A 23,251-nucleotide genomic window follows, 5' to 3' on the forward strand; every position below is an offset into this window, starting at 1 on the left:
ATAAAATAAATAAATATTTTAAATTAAAATTCATACTTCCTTAATAGTTAAATAACATCAGAATGGAGCAGAATTGTTCCCATTTCCACATCTCAGTGACAGGCATTCCAACTAACTCAAACCACAGATTTTTCACTTTCTTTTTCCACTCTTTTAGCCTGGAAGAAGAAATAAAAAAAAAAAAAGAAGTACATTTTGGATCCATGTAGAAAAGCTTTTTTCCCCCAGTCCTTGAGTTCCACCCACTGAGCTGAAAAATCCCATTACTCCGAGCGCCTGGCAGCCGCGTGTGCGCGCAGCGGGGTGTGCCCGCAGCACATCTGCAAATCCCGGCCTGGGGCAGGCAGCCACCTCTGCCTTGTCAGGGAACAGAATCCCTTCCCAGTCCCCGATCCCAGCCCGGCGCTGGAGGAGTTTTTAAATATTCCTCAGCCAATGACAATGTGAGGGCGGCTCAGGAGCAGAGATGGACTTGGGGGTTTCAGAGGGGGCTTAGGCCAAATGTTGGCTCTGAGGGGGAGCGGCCCTGACTTGGAGCAAAACCAGCTCCACTTTGGCAGAAAACTGGTGGATTTCACCCAACTGCATCCCCTCTGAAGGATGCTGAGGGTAGGAGGGTTCTGCCACGGGCTTCTGAGCAGGGTGTGAAGGAGCAATTTCCTGTTTCTTGTGATGCCTTTTCCTGGTCTTAAAATCAAGAGTCAGACACAGTTAGAAGGGAAAAAGGGATTTTACCTTGGGATTTATTTTAAGGATCCTTAGGTGCACCATGTCCAGGTGGAATGCACCTCCATGCCCACCGCAATGCCCACCCACAATAGATCAGGTATATCATTATAGGTGTTACTAATTAGCAGATCTATCAAAGATTCCTCAATGAGAGGCTCGAGTGAGCCCCCCTCCCCAAGGAGCCTTCCCTGGATGGTTCTGTCTTAGTTTACAGAATGTGTTCTGGAGAGGACCTTGGGCTCTGGGGCACACTGATCCCTGGCTACGAAGCTTCTAAAATGTTTAGTCTCCCAGCTTGACAAACAAGGCCAAGAATGTAGGCAAAAAATACAGTAAGCATACAGAAGTTATAAAAAGGTATAACAGGGGTGTAAAAGAAAAGGCAAAAAATCATCACAGCATCACTTGGGAACGCCTTCCAATGTGTCCTTCACATTCCGACTGGCCTCCCACCCCCACATGGGCCCCAGGAGCCCCCAGACAGGCCATGGACGGATGAGCAACACATCTGTCTGTAGCAAGAAGAGCATTTGGCTTCCCAAGGGTCATGGTTGGGAAGAGCTAAGAGCCTTTGGGAAGCAGTTTAGGCTGGAAGGGCTCTCAACGAGGGGGTTGCCAGCAGCTTTCAGTGACAAGGAGGTTCCCTGCTGTTTCCCTGGAATAATGTGAGGCATCCATGGGATTGGAAGTGCTGTTAAAGAGCCGGGGAAAGGGAGGGCTGAGCTTGGTTCTCTCACAGAACAGAAATAAGTGCATTTGTCTTACCTAGTCAGGAATTTTTTGTGTCTTGATGAAACACCCACTGATGGTCAGTAAGACCAAACTTCTCATGGTAAGTAAGACCAAACTTCTCAGCCTCTGGAACAGGCTGGAGTCCTCATCCCTGGGGGGATTTAAGAGTTGTGTGGATGTGGCACCTGGGGACATGATATAGTGGTGGGCTTGGCAGTGATGGGGGAATGGCTGGACTTGATCTTAAAGGTCTTTTCCAACCTAGATAATGCCCTGATTCCATGAGGAGCTGGACAGAGCTCCATCTCCAGCACAGGTCCTGGCTGGAGCAGACCCATCAGGGTAGCAGAAATGAAAGCTCCTCCCTGCAGGATTAGAGAGCAGCAGGGATATTTATTTCAAGCAGGGATACTGCTTTCAAATACTCCCAGAGTTTGCAGCTCAGGAACATGCAGGGCTTTGAGGATTTAGTAGCCCTTGATGGATTTATCTACCACAGACCTGATCCCTCATATTCCTGCAAAGCTTGCAGCCACCTGGCCCAAATCCCCTCAGAAACTTCTCCAGTTGCTGCTGCTGGAGTTGAAATCTGGGGCCCAGCTTTCACAGGAGCAGCAAGAAGCAGGTGGCTGTACCCTGGGGACAGTGGCTAGCAGTGCCATGGCCATCCCAAAATGTATGCAAAGCCTGAGAGGTCACAGTCCAGTGACCCCACGGGTGACTCCAGAAATGCGGGTTTCATGCTTCAAATGGCGTTGTCTCCTCTGTGCTCTTTGCTTGCAGTTCCTCCAGATGACCCTGTCATTATGGGGGGGCCCATCATCAGCCTGAGGGCAGGAGACCCCCTGAACCTGACCTGCCACGCTGACAACGCCAAGCCAGCAGCTTCCATCATCTGGATGAGGAGGGGAGAAGTCATCAACGGAGCCACGTATTCCAAGGTGAGGCAGGATGGGGCTGGGACAAGGCCTGTGCTCTTCCCTGGCTTCACAAAGGGGTGCCAGGCCTGACACTGCTCTTCACACAACCCCAAAACATCTGGGGCAGCACCCTCAGCTCTGCAGAGCTGGGACTCTCACCCTGCATCCCTCCATAAAGCCTTCCCAGCGGGGAGGCTGGGGGGAAAACAGTCAGGAGGATGCAAGTGAGAAACCACAAACTGTCACCAAAATGGGCTCTGCTCTGAATTTGGCTTTTTGTACCTTCTCACAGCTTGTAATCACCTGGCATGGCCACTTGTCCCCCCTAAATCCCAGCTGGGTGCGGTGTTAATGTTATGTACAGCAAAACTGACCCAGCCTTGGCTGCAGCAGAACCTCTGGATCAAAAGGTGCTTGCAGTGACGTGTGTCCCCTCCTCCAACTGCAATTTTCCATGAAAAAGTGTCAGGATTGTTGGCATTTTTTAATTTAGACAGAAAGCGTTTATTGGGTCATAAAGGAAACCATCAAAGAGCAATCAGCAGCACACTGGGGATGGGCCCCCACATGTTCTCCCCCACATGCTTATGGGCTCCTGATGGCTGGTGAGTGTGGAAGATTTGCTAACACTTGACGTTTTTAATGAAAAATTTCAAAACAGCAGAATTCCAGACCGAAAATGGGTCAGTCTGCAGTCAAAACTTCAAAGGGGGCAGTCAGAGCCATTCCTCGAGCTCCCGAAGATCTTTAATAAACATTTCACCCTCTGCTGCCACTGTGAAGCCGCCATCCAGCCTCATTCCAGCAGTATCCTGATTTGCTGGGGAGAGCAGAGGAGGCAGAACACCCTCCCTGCCTCCTCCTCCTCCTCCTCCTTCACCTCCTGGCTGAAGCTGAGCTGCTTCTCTGCAGCCAGGGGTGAGCAGAGGGGAACCTGCCCCATCTCCCTGCGTGCGATGCGAGAGGCAGCACTAATTAGAGCCAGAGAGAGCTGACCTCTCCCTCTCTCAAATCGAGTGGAATTAATTAAAATCCAGGCCGTTGATGTGCAGTTGTTCATGGCTTATCCCGCTCACCCCCAGCCTTCCCCTCCAGGGCTGCCAGGCCTGGACCTGGGAAGACAACTTTTGAGCCCTGTCCCTTTCAGACCCACAGAAGATCCCTTTCCCTGTCCTCCAGAGAAGGGGGAATGCCCTTCCGAAGCAGAGTTTTGCAGGCTGCAGATCCATGTCCCACAGCACAGAGATTTCCATGGCATTTTAAGCAGCTGGCAGGGGTGGGCTGGGAGGGGAGCCCTGTTCTGTGTGGGGGAAGCATCTTTCCCTCCTCCTGGAGTCAGGAAAACCTCCGTTTCTGAGGCTGAACTTCAGTTTCTCCTGACTTCCTGGAGGTTTCCATGAGGCCCTTTCATATTAAAAAAGAAAATCAGCATTTAGAAAAACTAACAGACAATTTTAGACATTTTTTGAGTGGGAAGTTTGGATTTTTGATGTCTTAGAAACGTTTCCCTTTTGAGGCTCCCTTTAAAATAGTGCCTCAGTTTGCCTCTTTCTGCTTTTTCAAGAAAACTGAAATCCAACCCAGCTTTCATTTGATCCAGATATTCCAGCCAGCCAAAAGGAAGCCCTCTTTGGGTTACTGACTGCCTGAAACCATTCACACTGAGTGATAATTTCTTTGTTACTCTGAATTTCCAGTCCACCAACTGATCCATATGCAGCCCCCTGGCAATCCCAGCCAGGCAGTGCAGAATGGCCACGGCTGACTGAAATCCCCCCGATCCCTACTGAAGGGGACAGGGAACGTTACAAGATCCTGCAGGATTTGGAGGTTCACCTCAAACAGGGGGGAAGTTCTGCACAGACTTAGGGTTCAGCACAAGGCCAGCACCAAAAATGGGGCCGTTCCCCAAGGGATGGGCACACGGGGTGACAATGAAGGCAGGACAGGGCAGCATCCTGCGTTTGTGTCCAGAGGTGGGAGCAGAGCTGAGAAGGGGCTGGGAGCACCAGGAATGTCTGAGGGAGCTGGGTGGGCTCAGCCTGCAGAAGAAGAGGCTCAGGGGAACCTTCTTGCTGTCCACAACTCCCAGGAGGGGACGGCCAGGTGGGAGTCGGGCTCTGCTCCCAGCGAACAAGAGACAGGATGAAAGGAAATGGCCTCAAACCATGCCAGGGGATGTTTAGATTGGATATTGGGAAAATTTCTTTACTGAAAAGGTATTCAGCCATTGGAATGGGCTCTCAGCGTGGTGGTGGATTCCCCATCCCTGGAAGTGCTCCAAAAACCCGTGGATGTGGTGGAGAGGGACGTGGTTTGATGGGTCAGTGCTGGGTAAATGGATGGACTCGATCTCGGAGGACTTTTCCAGCCTTAATGGCTCTGGGATTCTGGGCTGATTGTGGTGACAGTTTCTCAGCACCATTCCTTGTCTCGTGTGCTTGAGAGGCACAAACCTGTGTGCATGAAGGCTGTGCCACAATGAGCCCAGGGAAAGCATTAGTCTTGGCATCAAAGAATCATTTAGGTTGGAAAAGCTCTCCAAAATCAAGTCCAGCCATTCCCCCAGCACTGCCAGGGCCACTACTAAATTGTGTCCCCAAGTGCCACATGCATACATCTTGCTGACATCTGTTTATCTCCCCATAAAGCCACTCTGAGGAACAAACTTGAAGGATACCAACTTAGAAGGAAAAACTGCATGGCAGGGTCCAAAATCCAGACTGTTGATAAACCAGAGAGAGAGGTCAGAGGTTGGAGAATGATTGAAAGACTGAAAACCACACAACATCCTGAAAGATCCGAGGGCTCCGTTTATCAAAGTCGGGGTTACAGGGTGACGTGACCTCCTGTAAGAGCTTGCAGGAGGATTAGGGGGTGGTAAGGAAGCGCTCCCAGGCTTCTGTGCTCCCAAAAGAGGCATGGCAGGGCACCAGGGCTGAAGTCAGATAAATCCAGGGAAGAAGCACAGTGCCAAGGCTGAGCAGGTAGAGCTGGTTACCACCAGGGTTTGGATCTCTGGCCCCCATCAGTCAAGACCTGAGAGCTGATGATTTACCATGGGCTGGTCCAGAGCTAAGGATCCATGGCCAGGGTCAGTCCGTGCTGCTGGCAGCCGGCATCACCCCTCATCCCTATGAGGAGTGCCCAGCAGCTTCATGCACTCACCTGGCAGAGGATGCCAGCGGGGTCACAAAGCCATTTGCCTCTGGCTCCCTCTTTCCTGGGATGGTGGGTGACGTATCCCACCGGAGTGTTCCTCCCCAGCCTAGGCACAGCAGGGCTGCAGGGAAGCAGATGGGAGTTAAGAGCCCAATTCCCAGGGAAGTGCAGTGAAATTTGTCTTTGTTATTCTCCTAAGGCTTTTGGCCGATTCCAGCCAGAGGAATTGTTATTTCAGGAAGCTGCTTGGCTGAGAAGCTCCTATTGAGCCTGGAGATGGGGAAAGGGCCCCTCTCCAGCTCCTCATCCCTGTTTCCCCCTCACAGACGCTCCTCCGTGACGGCAAGAGGGAGAGCATCATGAGCACCCTGTTCATCGCCCCCTCGGACATCGAGAACGGGGAGAGCATCGTGTGCCGTGCCACCAACAAAGCCATTCCCAGCGGGAAGGAGACTTCTGTCACCATCGACATCCAGCGTGAGTACACGGCCACCTCTGGCTGCTGGGAGATCCCGGCCTCTCTGCCCTCCTAGTCAGGAGCAGCATGCTGGGGCTGGGGTTTTCTCTTTACTGGGATTTACTGGTGTATCAACGGGGTGAAGTCCCAGCTGGATCTCCCATGTCCCCTGAGCGCCCTGGGGCACCGAGGAACGCCACACAACAGGGATATCCTGCTTCCCATGTGTCCGTGGATTTGAGCAAAAGCAGCACCAGCTGCCATGCTCTGGGTGGCCCAGCTGTGCCCTGATCCAGGCCCTCGGGGGTCTTTGGAGCAGGGATGGATCCCAGAGGGTTTTGGGTGAGCAAGCAACATCTCTGGGCATGGCCAGTAGCAGAGATAAGTCCCATCAGGATTTCTGGTGCTGAATCACGTGTTTCCAGACTTACAGGCAGTTCAGTGGTATGTTTGTTGTGACACCTGATGGGGACAGTGTCCCTGCCATGACACAAAGCCAGAGCCAGTCACCACCTCAGGAGACAGGGCTGTGTTCAGAGCTGTACCATTCGCCCTTTACTGTAAATCCACAGAGAAAAATTTGCCATCCTCCAAAATTCACATTTCACAGGCCTCTTCCCTCCTCCTCTGCAGTAGCTGTCGCTCTTGGGCTCCTCCTGACCCCTTCCAGCCAGGCTCCATTCACACACGCAGTTCCTGCAGCTGTATTTACCCACAGCTTGCAAAAGCAGGGTGTTCGATATTAGCATGCCAGCTGCTTTCCAGAGACCAATTAAAACTGGCAAACTCAACTGAACAAACTCGAGCACAGCAGAAAATTCACCATTTAAGACTTGCAGCTTTTGCTGCCGGAAGATTACCAGGCTCTTGGGTCGCTGGCTGCATGTCCTGACAGAACTGGGCAGATAAAATGAGATAATAGCTTGGGTTATTTCACAGCCAGCAAACAGCTACAATAGCGGGAGACACACTCACACAAACAGTGCAGAGCGGAGCCGTCATTACACTGGGCAGTACAGTGTGGGCTGGAGACGTGAGCTGAATCCCCACAGCCACATGGAATCTGTTTGGGAAAGAGAAAAACCCAATAAAGAGCACCAATTTCCACTCCGAGCTATTAAATACTCCACACTGTGAATGTAATAACAATAATATTCTACCCAGCTACTAAAAGTATGTTGTTCTTAATGGGGGCTAATGAGGATATCAATTTCCCGAAGCTGGATGGGTGATGGGGTAGAAAAATACTAAGATGGATTAACCAAGCTGAGGTGGGATGGATTTTGACCCAGATGCACAAGCCTGCCCTAGCTGCACCTAGTCACAGAATCATGGAATTGTGAAGGTTGGAAAAGACCTCTAAGATCATCAGGTTCAACTATGAACCCAGCTTTAGTTCATGAGGTTTCACTCCCAGCCTTGCAGACAACCAGCTGCATTCACTTTGCAAAGAGCTAAAGGTGCTTTTCCTAAGGAAAAAGTATCTGGGCCGCTCGTTTTTCCCTAGGGAATTGTTCTGGGAAGTCCTGCTCGTGGGTCTTATTCCAATATCTAGCACAGAAGCAGCACCTTGGGGAGAGAAAGGAGTGGTTTCTGCAAGAATAAGGAAAATCAGGCAGCAGTTGTTGGCTGTGGAGCTCTTCCCAGCCTGGCACGAGCTGCTGCATCCTCCTGGGCCCTGCACTCTCCACCTCCAGCAGTGGAGGTTGAATTCACACCACAGCAAACACCGCCCAGCTGTGTGGTTTGAGAGAAGGCCTTGCAAACTTATCCCAGGGAACCAAAAATAATCCTTCCCAGGAAGCAGCAGCCTGGTAAATCACTCCTACTGCTGTCTTACATTTTCTTTTGCCACTCAAAAGAACATCAGCAATGCTCCCAGGCAGCAGAGAAACGCCGGGATGGGGGTTATTCCCAGGAAGGGTGTGTGCAAGGTGGGAGAGATTATCCTCAGTTGAATTTGGGCTCCCATCAATCTCATGCCTGACCATCATAGCAGCAATGAAAGAGCTGAGTCATAAAACCCTCCCCCTTACAAATATATATAAAAAAAGGGGGGGGAATTGGCAGAAAGAGCTGGAAAAAACCCCAGTGCAGGGTCTGTAATGGAAATACTAAGCGGCTCCAGCTGGAACATCTGTTCAATGTGATTTCCGTTCCACCAGCCACATCAAAGTCAGCCTCCTGTGAGTTATGCGTCGAACATCACAAGTGGGATTAAAATCATGTTTAATAGTTTGATATGGCATAAACTATTTATACTGCGGGAGCCCAGTGGCTCCATGGAAATGCACACCCGGCGTGCCGGAATGGGGAGGAGCGGGGTTATTGCTTATCCAAAGCCATTTGCTCCAAGCCTCTGCACACACATGTGCAGTTGCTCATTTTTACACCTTTTTTTGTCGTGACAAGAAGGGATTTGGATGTTTTTGCAGGAGGTGGGAGGAGGAGAAGCAAAGTGGAGGGTGATGAGGGGCACATCGCTGCTCTGGAGGGTCTCCTGCTGCGTTTATCCTTGGAGCTTTGCAGTGTTTGATTCCCTTTTGTGCTTCCCCCTGGGGAGTGGAAAGCCCAGGGCTGAAGTGGCATCTTAGCCTGAGCAAAGAGGTTCAGAAGGGTTTGTCCACAGGGGAGAGGAGCGCGGAGAGGGATCCGCATCTGGCAGGGCAAGCGCCAGCACAGTGCCCGCAGCCCACAGAGCTCAGCCTGTGGCCATTCCCGAGGTGCTGAGTGGGAACAGTGGGAGCTGAGGGGTTTGCCAAGGTGCCTCCCAGGCTGAGGGGCTGGCAAGGAGTGGTGCTGGTCCTGGTGCCGGTCCCGGTGCTGGTCCCGCTGTGGCGCGGTACCCGCACGAGCACTCGCACCCTCTCCTCCCGCCGCCTGTGGGCTGGCTCTATCGCATTCCATCATTCAAATTCATTACAAGAAGCCAGGCAGGAATTATAATTGTAACCGAGTGGAATTACATCCTGATGAGTTACAATTTGTGTCTTTTTTCCCTTTAAAATGCCCCGAAACACACTGGCACACACAAGCCCACGCTATCCACAACACCCGCAATATTCGAAAGCCCAATCCCATTTCTGACAGGCGAGATCAAAGACTTTAATTCACTTCCTTTGCTCTTTCTTTTTTTTTTTTTCCTGTCTTTTTAATTTTTTTTTTTTTTTTATTATTATTTTGAGTGCAGGAGGGAGCCGGGCTCATTTTAATACAAAGAGACTCCTCTGTAAATCGTAGGCACAGCTCCTAACCCATCAAACAATGGGGAAGCTCCTAAAGAGAAGTGTGATTCATACTTAACAAAGGAAGGTGATTAGCTGTTGTTGTCTAACAATAGGGAAGTGTCAGGATGCCTGGGAATGAATTAGGAGCCCGCCATACATCTCTGGGCTGCTGTGTCAGGGAAGCTCATTTATATTCCCAAGTGCGCCCAACTTTATTGTCATTTGAATTGCACATTTTAAAATGAAATTAGGGTAAATTGAAAATACCTATAATTTCCCCGTCATAATTTCCCATCAGGAAGGCAGGTGGCTTTGCTCACAACAAAGCCAGGCTCCGGCTGGGTAAATACCGCGGGGCGGAGGAGAAGGAGGCACTGGAGAGCCGCCGGGACTTGGCTTCTCCCCTCCCGCCCAGCCAAGGTCACTGCCGAGGCCACCTCCGAGACTCCGCTTGCGTCCCCAAGCTGCTCACCTTGCCCCTCGCAGGGTTGGGATAACACGGGGTTGCTCTGGATGCAGTTCCCACACCAGTACGCCCAGTTGGAGCCCACACCCTCCAGCAAAGGCGCTGAGAGCTGCCTGAGCCAGGTGGCTCCAGCAGGACCCTGACTTGTGTATGGTGGAGGGAGAGGCTGGCAGGGAAACTTCCATCCCTCTTAATCACCAGGACGCTCCTTGGGCTTGGCTGGAGCCACAGCTCCACGGCATCCTCACGGGAACTCGAGCGCTGGGCCGTGTCCAGCCCTGCAGCGCTGACCCCACACCCCAGCCCAGGCCTCCGGGATGCCCCAGCACACGTGAGGCCAAGGGAGGTGCCCTGCACCAGGGTGTGCCAACAGCTTCTCTGCCCACCCACCCTGTCAGCTGCAGCCTTTCCCCATTTTCCAGCTGGGAAGGACATTGCTGAGGCCCTTGGAAGAGGAGAGAGGCAGCAGGGAAAGTTGAACACGTAACATGTCCTATTTTGGGATGTGTTTGTGCATATGTGCAGCAGACTCCCCCCTTAAGGGCAGGAGAGCCCCTCAGCTGGGTTGATGAGCCCCAACACCCTCTGCCATGGGACAGCTGGTTCTTCAGGCACCGCAAAAACCCTCCATAAGGCCATTTCTTTCTGCTTTTTCCCCTCAAATGAGATCCCATGCTTAAAACCTAAAGCTGAAGGCCTGACATCAGTCATCGTGAAAAATTAGAACAACTCTGGATATTCTTCATCTAAACATTTCACCCATTTCCCGCTTGCTTTCATTGGTTCTTTCCTAAATTTTATTTGCAGCTGAAGCATTTAGATGCTTCTCATGTGAAAAGAAGGAGAGAAACTGAGGAGCAGTTGGACGACTGGAGCAGCCTGTGGCACCAGTAAGGCCCTGGCAGAGATGATTAGGCTGATGAAAGAGCAGAAATGCCACTTTAAAGTCAGAGGATAGACAAAAGATCATTGTTACACAGCAAGATATTAAACTGGAGTGTCTCAGAGCAGGCAAGTTTATGTCCTTAAATGAGAATCAGAGCCAGCAGTCACATTTTCCAAGTGAAATGTTACATCAAATGATGTCTGTGGCTCCTCTTCCTGTCTTATGCACTGAAGCCCTTCAAGAGAAGAGCAGCGTTCATGGCATCAGCCTGTCTGACAATCGTTATATGGCTTTAAACTGAAAAATGGCTTTAAACTGGAAAATGGCTTCCCACTGCCAGAGGCAGGGATAGATGAGATTTCAGGAAGAGGGTGGTGAGGCCCTGGCACAGGTCGTCTGGAGAAGCTGGAAGTGTCCAAGGCTGGGTGGGACGGGGCTTGGAGCAACCTGGGCTAGTGGAAGGTGTCCCTGACCATGGAAAGGAGTGGAACTGGACAATCTTTAATGTCCCTTCCAACCCAAACCGTGCCTTTGAGTTTCTCATGGGCCTGTCTCTCTTGGCAGACCCCCCTCTGGTGAACCTGTCCGTGGAGCCGCAGCCGGTGCTGGAGGACAACACTGTGAAGTTCCACTGCTCCGCCAAGGCCAACCCTGCTGTCACCCAGTACAGGTAAGGTGGCACTCCTGGCACCCCTGACACCTCAGTCCAGCCCTCTGCTGAGACCCTCTCGCCTTCCCTGCAGGTGACCCAAAAGAGCTCAGCCCCTCTGGCTGTGGTTTCTGGTGGCCATTCCACCTCCTCCCGTGTTTCTCACTGCTTGGTGCTCGCTGTGGGTCATCCCCATGGCCTCTGCTGTCCCGCAGCCGAGGGGTGCCATGGCTGGAGCCAGCCCCTTATCCCTGCTGCGGCAGGGTCATCCCAGCACCCCACTCCGGCGGCTCCCTGGTGCCGCTCTGGCCTTGATGCTGTTGTTGCACATCGAGAGGCTCCGCTTGCGCCGCTCGCCGGGCGTCTGCCACGTTCTGTGTGCAGCAACTCCTCGGTCAGGGATTCATCTTGGAGCGCATTGAGAGGCCTGGCACCGAGCCATCTGTTTGGGGTCATCGTGAGCAATGCACACCGAGTGAAAAGACTATTATGGGAAAATTCCTCTCCTTTTTTTGCACACTCTTTCATGATTTGAACACAGCGGCTTTATCGCCATCTCCATGTAACCCTTAAGCCACCACCATAAAGCCTCTCCGTGCCCAGCACGGTGGAGCTGAGCTCAGGAGGGGCCAGAGCAGAGGTGCAGGCGCTGGAGATGTGAGGGGACACAGGGGATGGGATCTCTCTGAGTGGGACATTCCCCCTGAGCAGGTGGGGTCATCACTGCTGGCCATGGTCTGCAGGGCCCCTGCACAGCCACAGTGAGCTTGGAGCAGGGCACGGGTGGTTGAGGAGATTCGGAGCAGGAGGAAATGCGGCGCTTCCTGCTGAGACAGGTCTGGGGTGCAGGTGGTGCATGGGGCCCCTGCCAGCCCCGAGCCTCCCTGGTCCTCTCTTCTCTCTGGTGACCAGGGACAGGATCTGAGAGAACGGCTGGAGCTGTGCCAGGGGAGGTTTAGGTTCTTCTCCCAGAGGGTGCTGGGCACTGCCCGGGCTCCCCAGGGAATGGTCCCGGCCCCGAGGCTGCCAGAGCTGCAGGAGCATTTGGACAGCGCTGCCAGGGGTGCCCAGGGTGGGGTCGTTGGGGTGTCTGTGCAGGGCCAGGGGTTGAACTCAATGATCCTTGTGGTACCCCCCAGCTCAGGAGATTCTGTGAGTGCTCATCCAGGGATTGACGAGCGGGACTCGGAGCACAGCCAGACCCTGCTCACCGTGTCACCTCCAGCTGGTCACTGCAGGAGGGCAGATGCTCTGCTCTGAGCAGAGTCGCTGCCACGGGCCCTTGGCTGTGAGTGTGAGGGTTCCTGCAGCAGAAAACACCCCTCCTCTCACAGGATATTTTTGTCTAAGCAGACAAAATATGAGTGTGGAAAGCAGGGCAGGCTGTCAGCACACTTTGGGGAAAAAGAGCTTTGTGTAACCAGGTACATCCCTGTCCCACCTCATCCGTCAGCCATTCATCCCTCCTGCCTGGAAGGCCTGAATGTGCACACATGGGCTCACCATCCATTCTGGCTCTGCAGAACCATCCATGGATAATAACAGAGGAGGCACCTCCGGGGACAGGTTACCGTGACCCGCCTCCTGTTAGGCTCGTACAGCTTAATTAGTACAATCGAGTTTCCTGATAGGAATGATCCCTTCCAGCTGGATATCAGCACAACAAAGCAGTAATTGTGTTCCTGGTTACACAGAAGAGTTATTAATTCGAGAAGTCAATTAATGTCAAGGATACAAATAGCCCTGGTTTCATATTTACAGCTGGTAGGAAAACAAAGTGCGTGGCAGGCTGGGTGTGAAGGAGCCTGTGGTTCTTACCCCAGGACTGATTCTGGTACAGTCCAAGGCAAAACAACCATCTCTGCTCAGGGAACCAGACAGTGGCAAGACCCTGTCAAACTTCTACTCCCTCAGCCTGATTCTCAACAAAGAGACCTTCCACATCATCCCTGAACCCGGCTGGGCTGATCCCTTGTGCACTGGAGCAGCCTGGAAAGCTCCAGTCTTGGTTTTCCACTTCCTTGGACGGGAACTTTGGACAAGGGGGAATGGCTTCCCTTGGACAAGGAGGGCAGGGATGGATGGGATATTGGGAAGGAATTGTTCCCTGGGAGGGTGGGGAGGCCCTGGCACAGGGTGCCCAGAGCAGCTGTGGCTGCCCCTGGATCCCTGGCAGTGCCCAAGGCCAGGCTGGACATTGGGGCTTGGAGCAGCCTGGGACAGTGGGAGGTGTCCTTGCCCGTGGCAGGGGTTGGAACTGGATGACCTTTAAGCCCAAACCATTTTGGCATTCTGTGATTCCTCTTGGCTGTTTCCAGCCTTTGGATCCCTGCCCAAGCCAAGCTGGGTTGCTTTTCTCCACCAAGCAGAGGTGGGCCCAACACTCTTCTCCCATCTTTGCTGCCATCTCGGTGCAGGTTTTTGCTGTCCCCACCAGCTGCAAGTGCCACCCTCTGCCCTCTTCCTTCCTTCTCACCCATCCCAAGGCTATGGGTCTTGTCACCCTTCCTATTCCTGAGCCTCCATGTTTCTCCTGCAAATGGCTTTGGGATTCATTTCTTGATGGATTTTACTCTTAAAACTAACTGCATGTTTTTTCAGGCAATGCTTTCCCATAAAAAGGGTTTTGGAGGGGGTGGGGGGGAAGAGGCGTGACAAATTCAAGAACTTTGGGTTTTTCATGTCTTGAGTTCCCTTAACACGTAAACTTCACATGAGGCTTTTTCCCTACCACTGTGACAAGCAAACAGGACTCAGCAGCACTCGCTGGGGCTTCCTTCTGCTTAATGGCTCTGATTGATGGAGGGGGGATTTGTTTCCCTTCCATAAGATCCCAAAGCTCTTCACTGTGTAAAGGTGGCAGATGTTTCAGCACTGATGCTCAGAGTCCTCTGGAGTGGGACATCCGAGCAAGGAGCCCCCTGCACCCTGGCAGTGGCAAGGAGAGAAGGATGGGATGTGTAAAGTCCCAGGACTGAGATATCTGGAGGTTTGAGAAGGCAGAACATGAGCTTGGTGCCATCCCCAGGGTCACTCAGGACCCCACCACTGGTGAAAATGAACTTATTCTGCCTTCCAAAAAACCCAACAGAAAATGTGATTTTTTTTTTTTTCTTTTTGGGTGAGGACCCTTCTGTTATATCTCCTGTGTCTTCCCTCACGCTCAAACAGAGATCCCAGATCTTCAGCTGATATTTATTCTTAATCCCCCCTGCAATATGTTTGTCAGCAAATAACTCTGAACACAAAGGAAAAATGTTTAAACAACCTAAACCCCCTTTTGTGGACATAAATCCACAGCCAGCTCTGCAGGGCCATCCCTGCTACCGATCCACCAGCAAGCTGTCACCTTGCTGGAATTTTTGAGGAGCTGTAGCTTTTGCATTGGGTTTGCATCCCGGGTTTTCTGCCTGGGAAAAGCACATGAGGTTGAATATCTCACCACAGATGTTCCCTTGGGAAGCATCCATGAACTGGGATCTTTGTTAGGATGAAGCCACTAAACCACCCCCGTGGTCCTGCCGACCCAAGATTTTAAGCCCAGACCTCTTGTTCTCTTAGTTAGGAGGGCAAGGGAAAAGAAATAAAATTCAACACAATTCCCCAGGAGACAAAAATCCCCCTCTGCCCCTATAGAGAACACAGTTTGGATGAAATTGAGTCAGCTGCTTTTCCCTTAGGAAGTTTTCTTTGTGCTCTCTTATATAATCACACACAGGTGGATTTTCATGCAAGGAAAATCTGGTTGGAAAAGAGACCTTGGAGCGATCCACTCCCAGAGCCAGGGTGGAAAGTTCCAGCCTGCACCGTGTCTTCTCTTCCGAAGGCAGAGGGTTAATGGCTTTTTCTCAAAACTGACAGATTTTCACAAAATCTTTGGCCTCTGTGGCATTTTCTAAGTCAGAATCCCTCTTCCTTAAAATCTGCTGGCATCTCCTGACATTGGGAAGCAGGCAGGGCTGGGGCAGGTTGTCCTATGCTGGAGGCACAGCTCCTCTGCCCCTTTCCTTAGCTGAGGAGGCTGGAGCTGAAATCCCAGCCCTCCTCCCTCACTGGCAGCAGCCGTTTCTTGACAAGGAGCAGCTTTTTCCCCAGGGAGATTTGTTTGCCCACGATGTCACCTGGGCTGTCACTCACTTTTAGGCATGGGACAGACTGGTGGCACCAAAAGCAAGTGGAGGGAGTCAGGCAGAGGCTGGCAAGGTGTCACAGCAATCCTGAGCAGGCGGTCCTGGCACAGGGATGAATTAACCCTCTGGCAGCAGGGGTTTGCTCATTTGGATGTTTTCCCACCTTCCATATAGAGCAAGCTTTGCACAGACACATCTGACAGCTTCTGTAGGGCCCCATACCCCACCTGGCCTGGCTTTACCCCACCTCTGGCTGGGAGCACGTTCCCTTTGGAGCTGAAGAGCAGCTCAGCCCACCAGAAACCTCCTTGGCATTGCCAGTGCAGCATCCTCCACTTGAAAAAGGCTCAGGGGGACCTGGGTTCCTCAGCAGCCAGCACTTCCATGGGTGCGTCCCCATCTGCTTTAGCACCATGGACATGGGGCTGGAAGCCCAAAGACGCTCCCTGGTGTCCCAAGGGTGGTAGGGGACCATGCTAACCTTTCCTCTCTCCCTGCCTCCAGCCTCTGCCAGCCTCTGCCAGCCTCTGCCAGCCCATTTGCTGGTGGAGCATCCCAGTGCCAGGCTGGCGCAGCAAACGGCTCCGGCGGGCAGCTGGCACGTGTGGGCACATCCCACCTCAACAACTCGCCTCCCGTGCGCCTCTGCGGCTTCCTGGGCAGCTCTGGGATGGCGAGGAGGGAGTCTGGGAATTTACTGGCTTTCTTTTGCTGCAAGCAAATGGGCAGGAAAGGGAGAGGGAGAGTAATTAGCTGTCGCCATTGTTCTGCCACCTGCGATGGCGGGTAAAATTAATGGAAAGCAACAGAAGTCGGGGCTACGTGAACCGACTCCCAACCAGGCCTCCTCTTTGCTCCCGTCAGATCTCTCTATTTGCCAATCTTCCCGTGGCTTTTGATGCCTGTTGTGTGTCTGTGGGGTGTTTTTTTGCTGTTATTATTTATCACTCACAGTAAGAAAGAGAATCTTTAAAGTGGCAGAAGGAAATGGGAAGGTTTAATATTGCAGGAGGCAGAGTCCCTGAGCCTTTCGGGCTCCTCGGCTGATGATTATTTTTGTGGAGCGATGGGGAGTTGGCGCAGGCAGGGCAGTGATACAAATCTCATTCTGTGCATCCACACAGAGCTCTGGCCCCCAGGGCTGGCGGAGACCTTTGCTAATAATGTTATCTTTGGAGGCAGAGGGGGACATGTGGAGCCACCCTCCAGCACCAGCTGCAGTTCTGGGGACCACTGCACTTCCAGAGAAAGGTGTGGGAGTGACAGACAGACACACAGACATAGCTGGGAAGAGGGAGACATCCCTCCCAGCTGCTGCAAGCTGTTAAGCATGGCAGCTGTGAGCAACACACAGCTCTTCAGAGCTGTGGGATGTGGCAGAAGGTGCAGCAAGTGCTGCAGCAGGAGCAGAGGTCAGGAGGAGCTGGGGGGCATTTATTTATTTATTTATTTATGTATTATGGTGCTGCCCCACTTCTTCCCATCCCACAGCCAGAGGGATCACATCAGGTGCGATCCAAGCAAGTTCCTTGCTGGGATGAAATCCAAGGTGCTGCCTGCCCAAATCCTCCTGCATCAACCGGCCTTGTGAGTGGCAGGTGCAGCCCAGGGTTTGAACCCCACCATCCCCCTGGTGATGCTGTGCCGAGCTCAGAGCTGTCCCACAGCATCCTGCTGTCCTCACCTCCACGTGGTTCCCCCCGAGCGCTGTTTGTTTGTTGGCTCAGTGGGCTCCGGCCAGCAGGAAAGCCCTTGCTCAGTAAATACTGTTTTATGTCTGAACAGCAGCTCATCAAATATTAATCCAAACTCAACTGCTTCTTAACGAGGTTTTCTTTAAAGGCATTGGGGCTTGAACACACCTGGTGGGAGGCAGTGTCCTGGCTTGCCCCTGGCTCTGCCCAGGGAAAACAAAGGGACAACAACAGGGAAAAGGTCCCTGGTCCCGTTCCTCCAGCCTTCTCCAGAGGGTAGGCATTTCCCACGCAGCTTTAGGAAAACAAGTGGGTGAAGAGCCCCAAGTGCCTTCAGTAGATCTGGTGTCTCCAAGGATCGTACGTGCCCAGCTACAGGTTTGGGGTGTTTTGGCTGCTGGCCTTGGGGAAAAAAGTGGCAGATTTTTGTGGGTTCAGGTAGATACAGAAAAATCTCGCCTGACATCAAGGAGCTGTGAGAGAGAAAGAGAAAATCACGATGTGCATCAGCTGTGCTCTGGCCTGCCTGCCTTACACTGTGCATCTTGGAGGTGTTCCTCCCACGGAGACACATTCCCACAGTTTGTTTGAACAAACCTAGTGGAGAAGTTTAAACTCCACAGAGCTTTGCTGCTCTTTACCCTTCAAGCCTTGTCTGCACCATTTGGGGACCTGCTGGCATCTCACCAGATTTATTCATGTGACGCCTCAGCTCCCGTGGGGAAGTCAAGGTCTCCAAGAGCACGTGCCCCATGTCCTGCTGGAAACGGCTTGGAAGTTTGCTCAGACACTTGAACCAGCTCCCTCGTGGCTTGGCATTGCTTTGGTGCCTGGCAAAGAGCCAGCGACTGACTGGGTGGAAAAGCAGCAGAAAGCTGGGAGAGCCTTATGAAAGGGATGCGGAATGGAGGGAAGGAGCAGCTGGGCAGCCCTTGCTTGGCAGAATCATTGCACTTTCACTGCCCCCAAGAGCGTGGCTGGATGGACCAACTCATTGCCAGGAGCACATCCATCATCAGTCAGTCGTGGGCTCAACACAGACCCAGCTTCTCCAAAACAAATCCCAAGGAAAGAGCCAAGAGACATTCCCTGCCATCCCTGAGTGGTTGGTTATTGAAGGTCAGCAAGTCATGGAATCACAGAATCAATCAGGTCGGAAAAACGCTTTAAAATCATGGAGTCCAGCTGTTACCCCTGCATTTCCAAGGCCACCACTGACCCATGGCCCCAAGTGTTACATCCCACGTCTTTTAAATCCCTCCAGGATGGGAACTCCAACACTGTCCTGGGCAGTCTGTTCCAATGGCTGACCCACATTTTAGTGAAGAAATGTCTCCTAATATCCAATCTAAACTTCTCTTGATGAAATTGGAGGCTGTTTCCACTTGTCCCACATTGCTGATTCACATGGAGAACCCTGGGATTCCCATCCCTGATTCCTCATGCTCACTTCCCAGGGATCAGACCTGTTCAGATGGGGACCCCCATGCCATAGGTCTGCCCCCAGGGATACATCCTTAGCAGGATAGACAGGAAAGTGAAATAAATCTGCCTCCCACATCCAGGCAGTGAGGAGAGCTGGGATCATAGATGGGTGCTCCCTGTTTCATCTGAGCACGAGGAAGCCACATCTATAACAGAGTCAAGGAATTCAGGTCTCAGCGAAGGAAGAGCCACGGGAATTGTTTGCTGCTGCCAGGTCAGATGAGCAGAAGGAGAAATCGTCCCAGTGGGAGCAAGATGTTTCTGTTCAGTTAGATCTCTGTTGCTCCTTTGCCTGGTCAGTCAAGCTTCTGGATGTGCACAGATCCCTATTCCTGGGTGAAAGGCCAGGGAAAGGCATACTTGGAGTTTAACGCCCTTTCATGACACCAAAGTTGTCCCTGCCTCTTCCATTCAGCTGAATATAATCACAGATCCGTAGGCTGCAAAGGCCAGAAGGGATTATTGGATCATGGGAAGCCGATACAGAGATTCAGGGCAATGATTTCATTGGCAACTTTAGAGAGAGAAGTGGCAAACGATCCATTTAATGGGCACGCCTGGCACTGCCTCCAGCCAAGCCACAGCAGGAGCTGTTTTCCCTCTTCTGGCACTATAAAACCTGGATATATTTTCATATGCAATTCCAATGGCTTTGAAAAGTGCCTTCCGGGAGTTGGAGCATTTTTGTGTTCCTTGCTTTCCTCTGCCCGTTCATGGAAGGCTCAGAATAAAAGTGACCAACCCCTCATGCCCTGCATTCCCAGAGCTTCTGACCACCGGGACCACAACCAGACCGGCCCAGTCTCTGCCAAGGAAGGGGGATCTGCTGTATTAACTCTTATTAAATCACAATCACATCTCTGTTAATATTTAAAAGGGACTGTCAAGGGTTTGGAGGGCTGCAGGGCCCCAGTGACTGCAGACAAGGTGTGAAGTCTGTGGGTGCACGGGCACGTTCCTCCACATCCATTGCACTCCATGTCCCACTCACTGGGAAATTGCCCAGACTGCTCCCCTGGGGACTGCACAGGGACCCTTTCAAGGCTGGGTTGGATGGGGCTTGGAGCAGCTTGGTCTAGTGGAAGGTGTTGGAGTGAGATGAGCTTTAAGGCCCTTTCCCACCCAAACTATTCTGGGGTTCTGTGATCTGGGGCAGCCCCACAAGAGCTTCTGCACAGTCTCGGGTGTCCCAGCTGCCCAGAAGGCTGCAGGGAGATGAGGTGGGGGGCAGCTCAACAAATGTCTGGTCCAGACCAGAGGCATCTCAGCATCTTCAAATGGAATGGTCACTTTGCTTTGGCTGCCATTTCTTGGCACGCTTTGGACCTTCTCCCCCCGCAACCATCTCCCTCCCCCAGTCCAGCTTGGGAAAGTTCTCATTTATGCCAGTGTGCAGTTTTTGTTGCCTTCCTCCCCCCGCTCCCATCTGCTCCCTCCCTCTCCAATGGCCGGGGCTGCCGTCTGTCCAGCGGCAGGACGCTGTGTGTCCATATGTTGTCCCTCGGCAGGGCTGTCACCTCTCCTGCTGCCTCCCACAGCCAAACTCAGCAGGGGAGGGAAGAGAAGCTGGAGTGGGGAAGGGGCCTGCAGGCATTTCACAACAGTAACAGAATAAATCTAATTTATAGACATAGCAAAATGCAGCTAAAGCGGGAGTTGAAATAAATGCAAAGCACACCGAGGTCTCAAGTTATCGGCACTGTAACATTTTTCCTGACTATCTCTGTTTTCCTGCCTGGGTTTGTCTTTGTAGCTTCCTCCCAGACAACTGGACCTTTGCTCTGAAGTGAAAATGAAAGCTGGGGGAAGAAAAAAATAACGGGAAATGAATTCTTCAGATCTCCTTCGTGATGCATCAGCCCCATCTGCCAGCTCCCTGTGACAGGGAGCAGAGCGTGGCTGGGTGGCAGGTGGAGAGACAGGCTTTAAAAAAGGGAAATAAAGCAAACTAAAAGGCACAACTATCCCTGCAGCTGGGAAAGTGAGACTGGGCTGCTGGGGGGGCTCTGCCAAGGCACAGAGCTCCAGGTGAGACTGGGAAGAGAGGGTTGGAAGGGCCTTCTTCGTTCACAGAGGTGTGTGGACAGGGAGATTTGTCTTCCCGTTCCCTGGCTTGTCAAGGTAATGGGAACAAGTGGGTGGGAGATGTTTGGAGGCAGCTTGAACTAATTAGGAGAGAGCGTAGAGGAGAGAGAGTCTGATGGAGGGGGGAGAGGCGGGGAAGGAAAACGCTTTGTACTGGTGAGCAGCATCCCCGATGTAGAGATGATGAAAGGTACCAAAGCAAAGAGCAATGGAGCAGCCAGCCCTAACCCGGGCTGGATGGAGCCTCTCCGATGGAGGGGGCTGCCAGAGGGGGTTGGGTGTTCCAGGAGGGCTCACAGAAACGCGGGGTGCCCTGTGGGGGTGCTCATCACCATCCCAGACAAGCATGAGTTTTCCAAACTCTGCTCCAGCCCTTTCCCAGCGTTAGAGTGAACCTGTCTCCAAAGCAGCATCTCATTTCCAGCAGACCTTGGGGTTGTGGTTGTGTTTTCCCAGCCTTGACAGTCAACCCTCCTTCAAGACTTGCTCCTGGAGCTGGGAACGTGATCTGGAAGGCAGCATCATTGCCTCCTCTGGCCAGACCTCCTCTCCCTTTGCAAGAAGTGGCAGCTTTTTGAGCCTAATTTAGCAGTCTTTAATCTGAGTTATTCCAAACCACACTTGCCACTTCCTTCATGCGTTCCCGCAGGATGATGGGCTGATTTCACAGAACGAAAAGCCTTAAGCAAATCTTGTCACACAAGAAAATTGATTTTTCAAAACTGACTTTTACAAGATTACTGGTGGTTTTTCCCCCCTCATCTTTCTTCTGTATCGTTCCCTTCCAGTCTCACGAGGTGGCTTCAGATCTAAGGAAATTAGAGATGCTGTGACTAAATTGAAAATGTAAAAGTGGGGAGAAAGAAGGGGAAAAAAGACACCCAGCACCGCCTCTGCTGCTGCCTCTGAAGGATACGGCTGCCTGTGCCTGTGAAGGAGCAGAGCTGCTTCCTTGACCACTGACCCACTTGACCCACTTGACCCCTGCCATAACATCGATGCCACGTCACAACAGAGTCTGTCCAAGGATTATGCCAACACCTCACAGGGACCATCCCCTGATGGGCATTCCTTGGTGATCCCAAGCCAGATCACGAGGTTTTTCTCGTTCTCTCCCTCAATCTATACATACTATTTTGTCTTTTGGAATTAAAAAACCCGTTTCCCCCTGCCGCTCGGTTCAGAGGCATCTCAATGTGTTTTGTTAAAAAAAGAAGACAGTGGAAGAGTTGCCTTGAAGTTGTTTCAGACAGTTTAAAATATGCTAAGCTTTTGTGTTTCTGCCACATAAATAATGAATCCTCTTACAGCTTCTGAGTCAGGGAAGACGTTGATTTAAGAGGCCTTCAGCTCTGTTTGAGGCTTTTCTGCTTTCATGCCAGAAAGGGGAGAATGTGACCGAGGACGAGCAAGGTGTGAAGGATGAAGCAGAGTGTGCAGGGAGGATGTGGGATAGGGACAGAGGTGGCACCCACCACAGCCCTGCAGGAGCTTTTCTAAGGAATTTCACTCCTTGATTCCCTCTTTGCTCCTTTATTGCAGGTTTTGGGGGCTAGAGGTGGGTTTAAATGGAGGACAAATCTGCTTCTGTCACTGTCTCTGGGGCAGGGGAGCCTTTCCCCCCCACCTGGCAGTGGGACCTGGCATGGAGTTATCTTGGCACAACTGTTTGGGGTGCACAGCACCTACCCTTGTACAACCCATCCCAGAGAGACCCTAAAGGAATCCTGATCTCACCCAGCATGAGATCGGGGAGTAGCCCTGTTCACTTCAGGTCTCAAAGATACCCTTGGCTTTCTGTGCCACTCCAGAAGCTGCTGGCAAATGCTAAAGCAAAAAGAAAAGGCAGGATGTTGTCTCTGGATTGGAAGGTTGTTTGTAAAGCATCAACCAACATTTGTTGCTCAGCTCCACTTTGTTACTGAAGTGGGTAGTGAAGAACTTCATGGTTGTTACTTTTGGATACGTCTTTATTTTGTTTTTGAATGCTGTTCCATGCTGTTTTATACAGCAGTCGACAGATAATCCCAGAGCCCTTTGGGTCAGTCTGCTGTACCAGGACACAGCCACGCTGGGTTGTTTTCCTGTGACAGGGCTGAGAAGGGCGGAGTTGCACCAGGGCGTCAAACGGCATTCCAGAGGTTTGGGAGAGAACAGGGACTTGACCATAATTTTGGGCGTGGATGGATGGAGGGACGGATGGATGGATGGATGGATGGAGGAATGGATGGAGGAATGGATGGACGGATGGATGGATGGAGGAATGGAGGGATGGATGGAGGGATGGATGGATGGATGGAGGGATGATGGATGGACGGATGGATGGATGGAGGAATGGAGGTATGGATGGAGGGATGGATGGATGGATGGATAGGGATGGATGGATGGATGGATGGATGGAGGGATAGGGATGGATGGATAGGGATGATGGATGGATGGATGGATGATGGAGGGATGGATGGATGATGGAGGGATGGATGGAGGGATGGATGGATGATAGAGGGATGGATGGAGGGATGGAGGGATGGAGGGATGGATGGATGGATGGATGGACGGATGGATGGATGGATGGACGGACTGATAGATGGCCGAGGGAGCTGGAGTTGTTTCAGCTGGCAAAAAGGAGGCT

General features: G+C 52.0%; 1 protein-coding gene across 3 annotated transcripts in view; it reads left to right on the plus strand.

Annotated features, from left to right (window-relative positions):
* KIRREL3 (kirre like nephrin family adhesion molecule 3) overlaps positions 1–23,251 on the plus strand; it is a 345,138-nt gene that overhangs the window by 287,399 nt on the left and 34,488 nt on the right. For all 3 annotated transcript variants that reach the window (XM_048328585.1, XM_048328586.1, XM_048328587.1), the window contains 3 exons: positions 2,245–2,402; positions 5,870–6,020; positions 11,144–11,249. In XM_048328585.1, coding sequence (XP_048184542.1) covers positions 2,245–2,402; positions 5,870–6,020; positions 11,144–11,249 — 415 coding nt within the window. The remainder of the gene's footprint in view (positions 1–2,244; positions 2,403–5,869; positions 6,021–11,143; positions 11,250–23,251) is intronic.

Source organism: Corvus hawaiiensis, chromosome 25 (genome assembly GCF_020740725.1).
Source record: "Corvus hawaiiensis isolate bCorHaw1 chromosome 25, bCorHaw1.pri.cur, whole genome shotgun sequence".
Classification (NCBI taxonomy): Eukaryota; Metazoa; Chordata; class Aves; order Passeriformes; family Corvidae; genus Corvus; species Corvus hawaiiensis.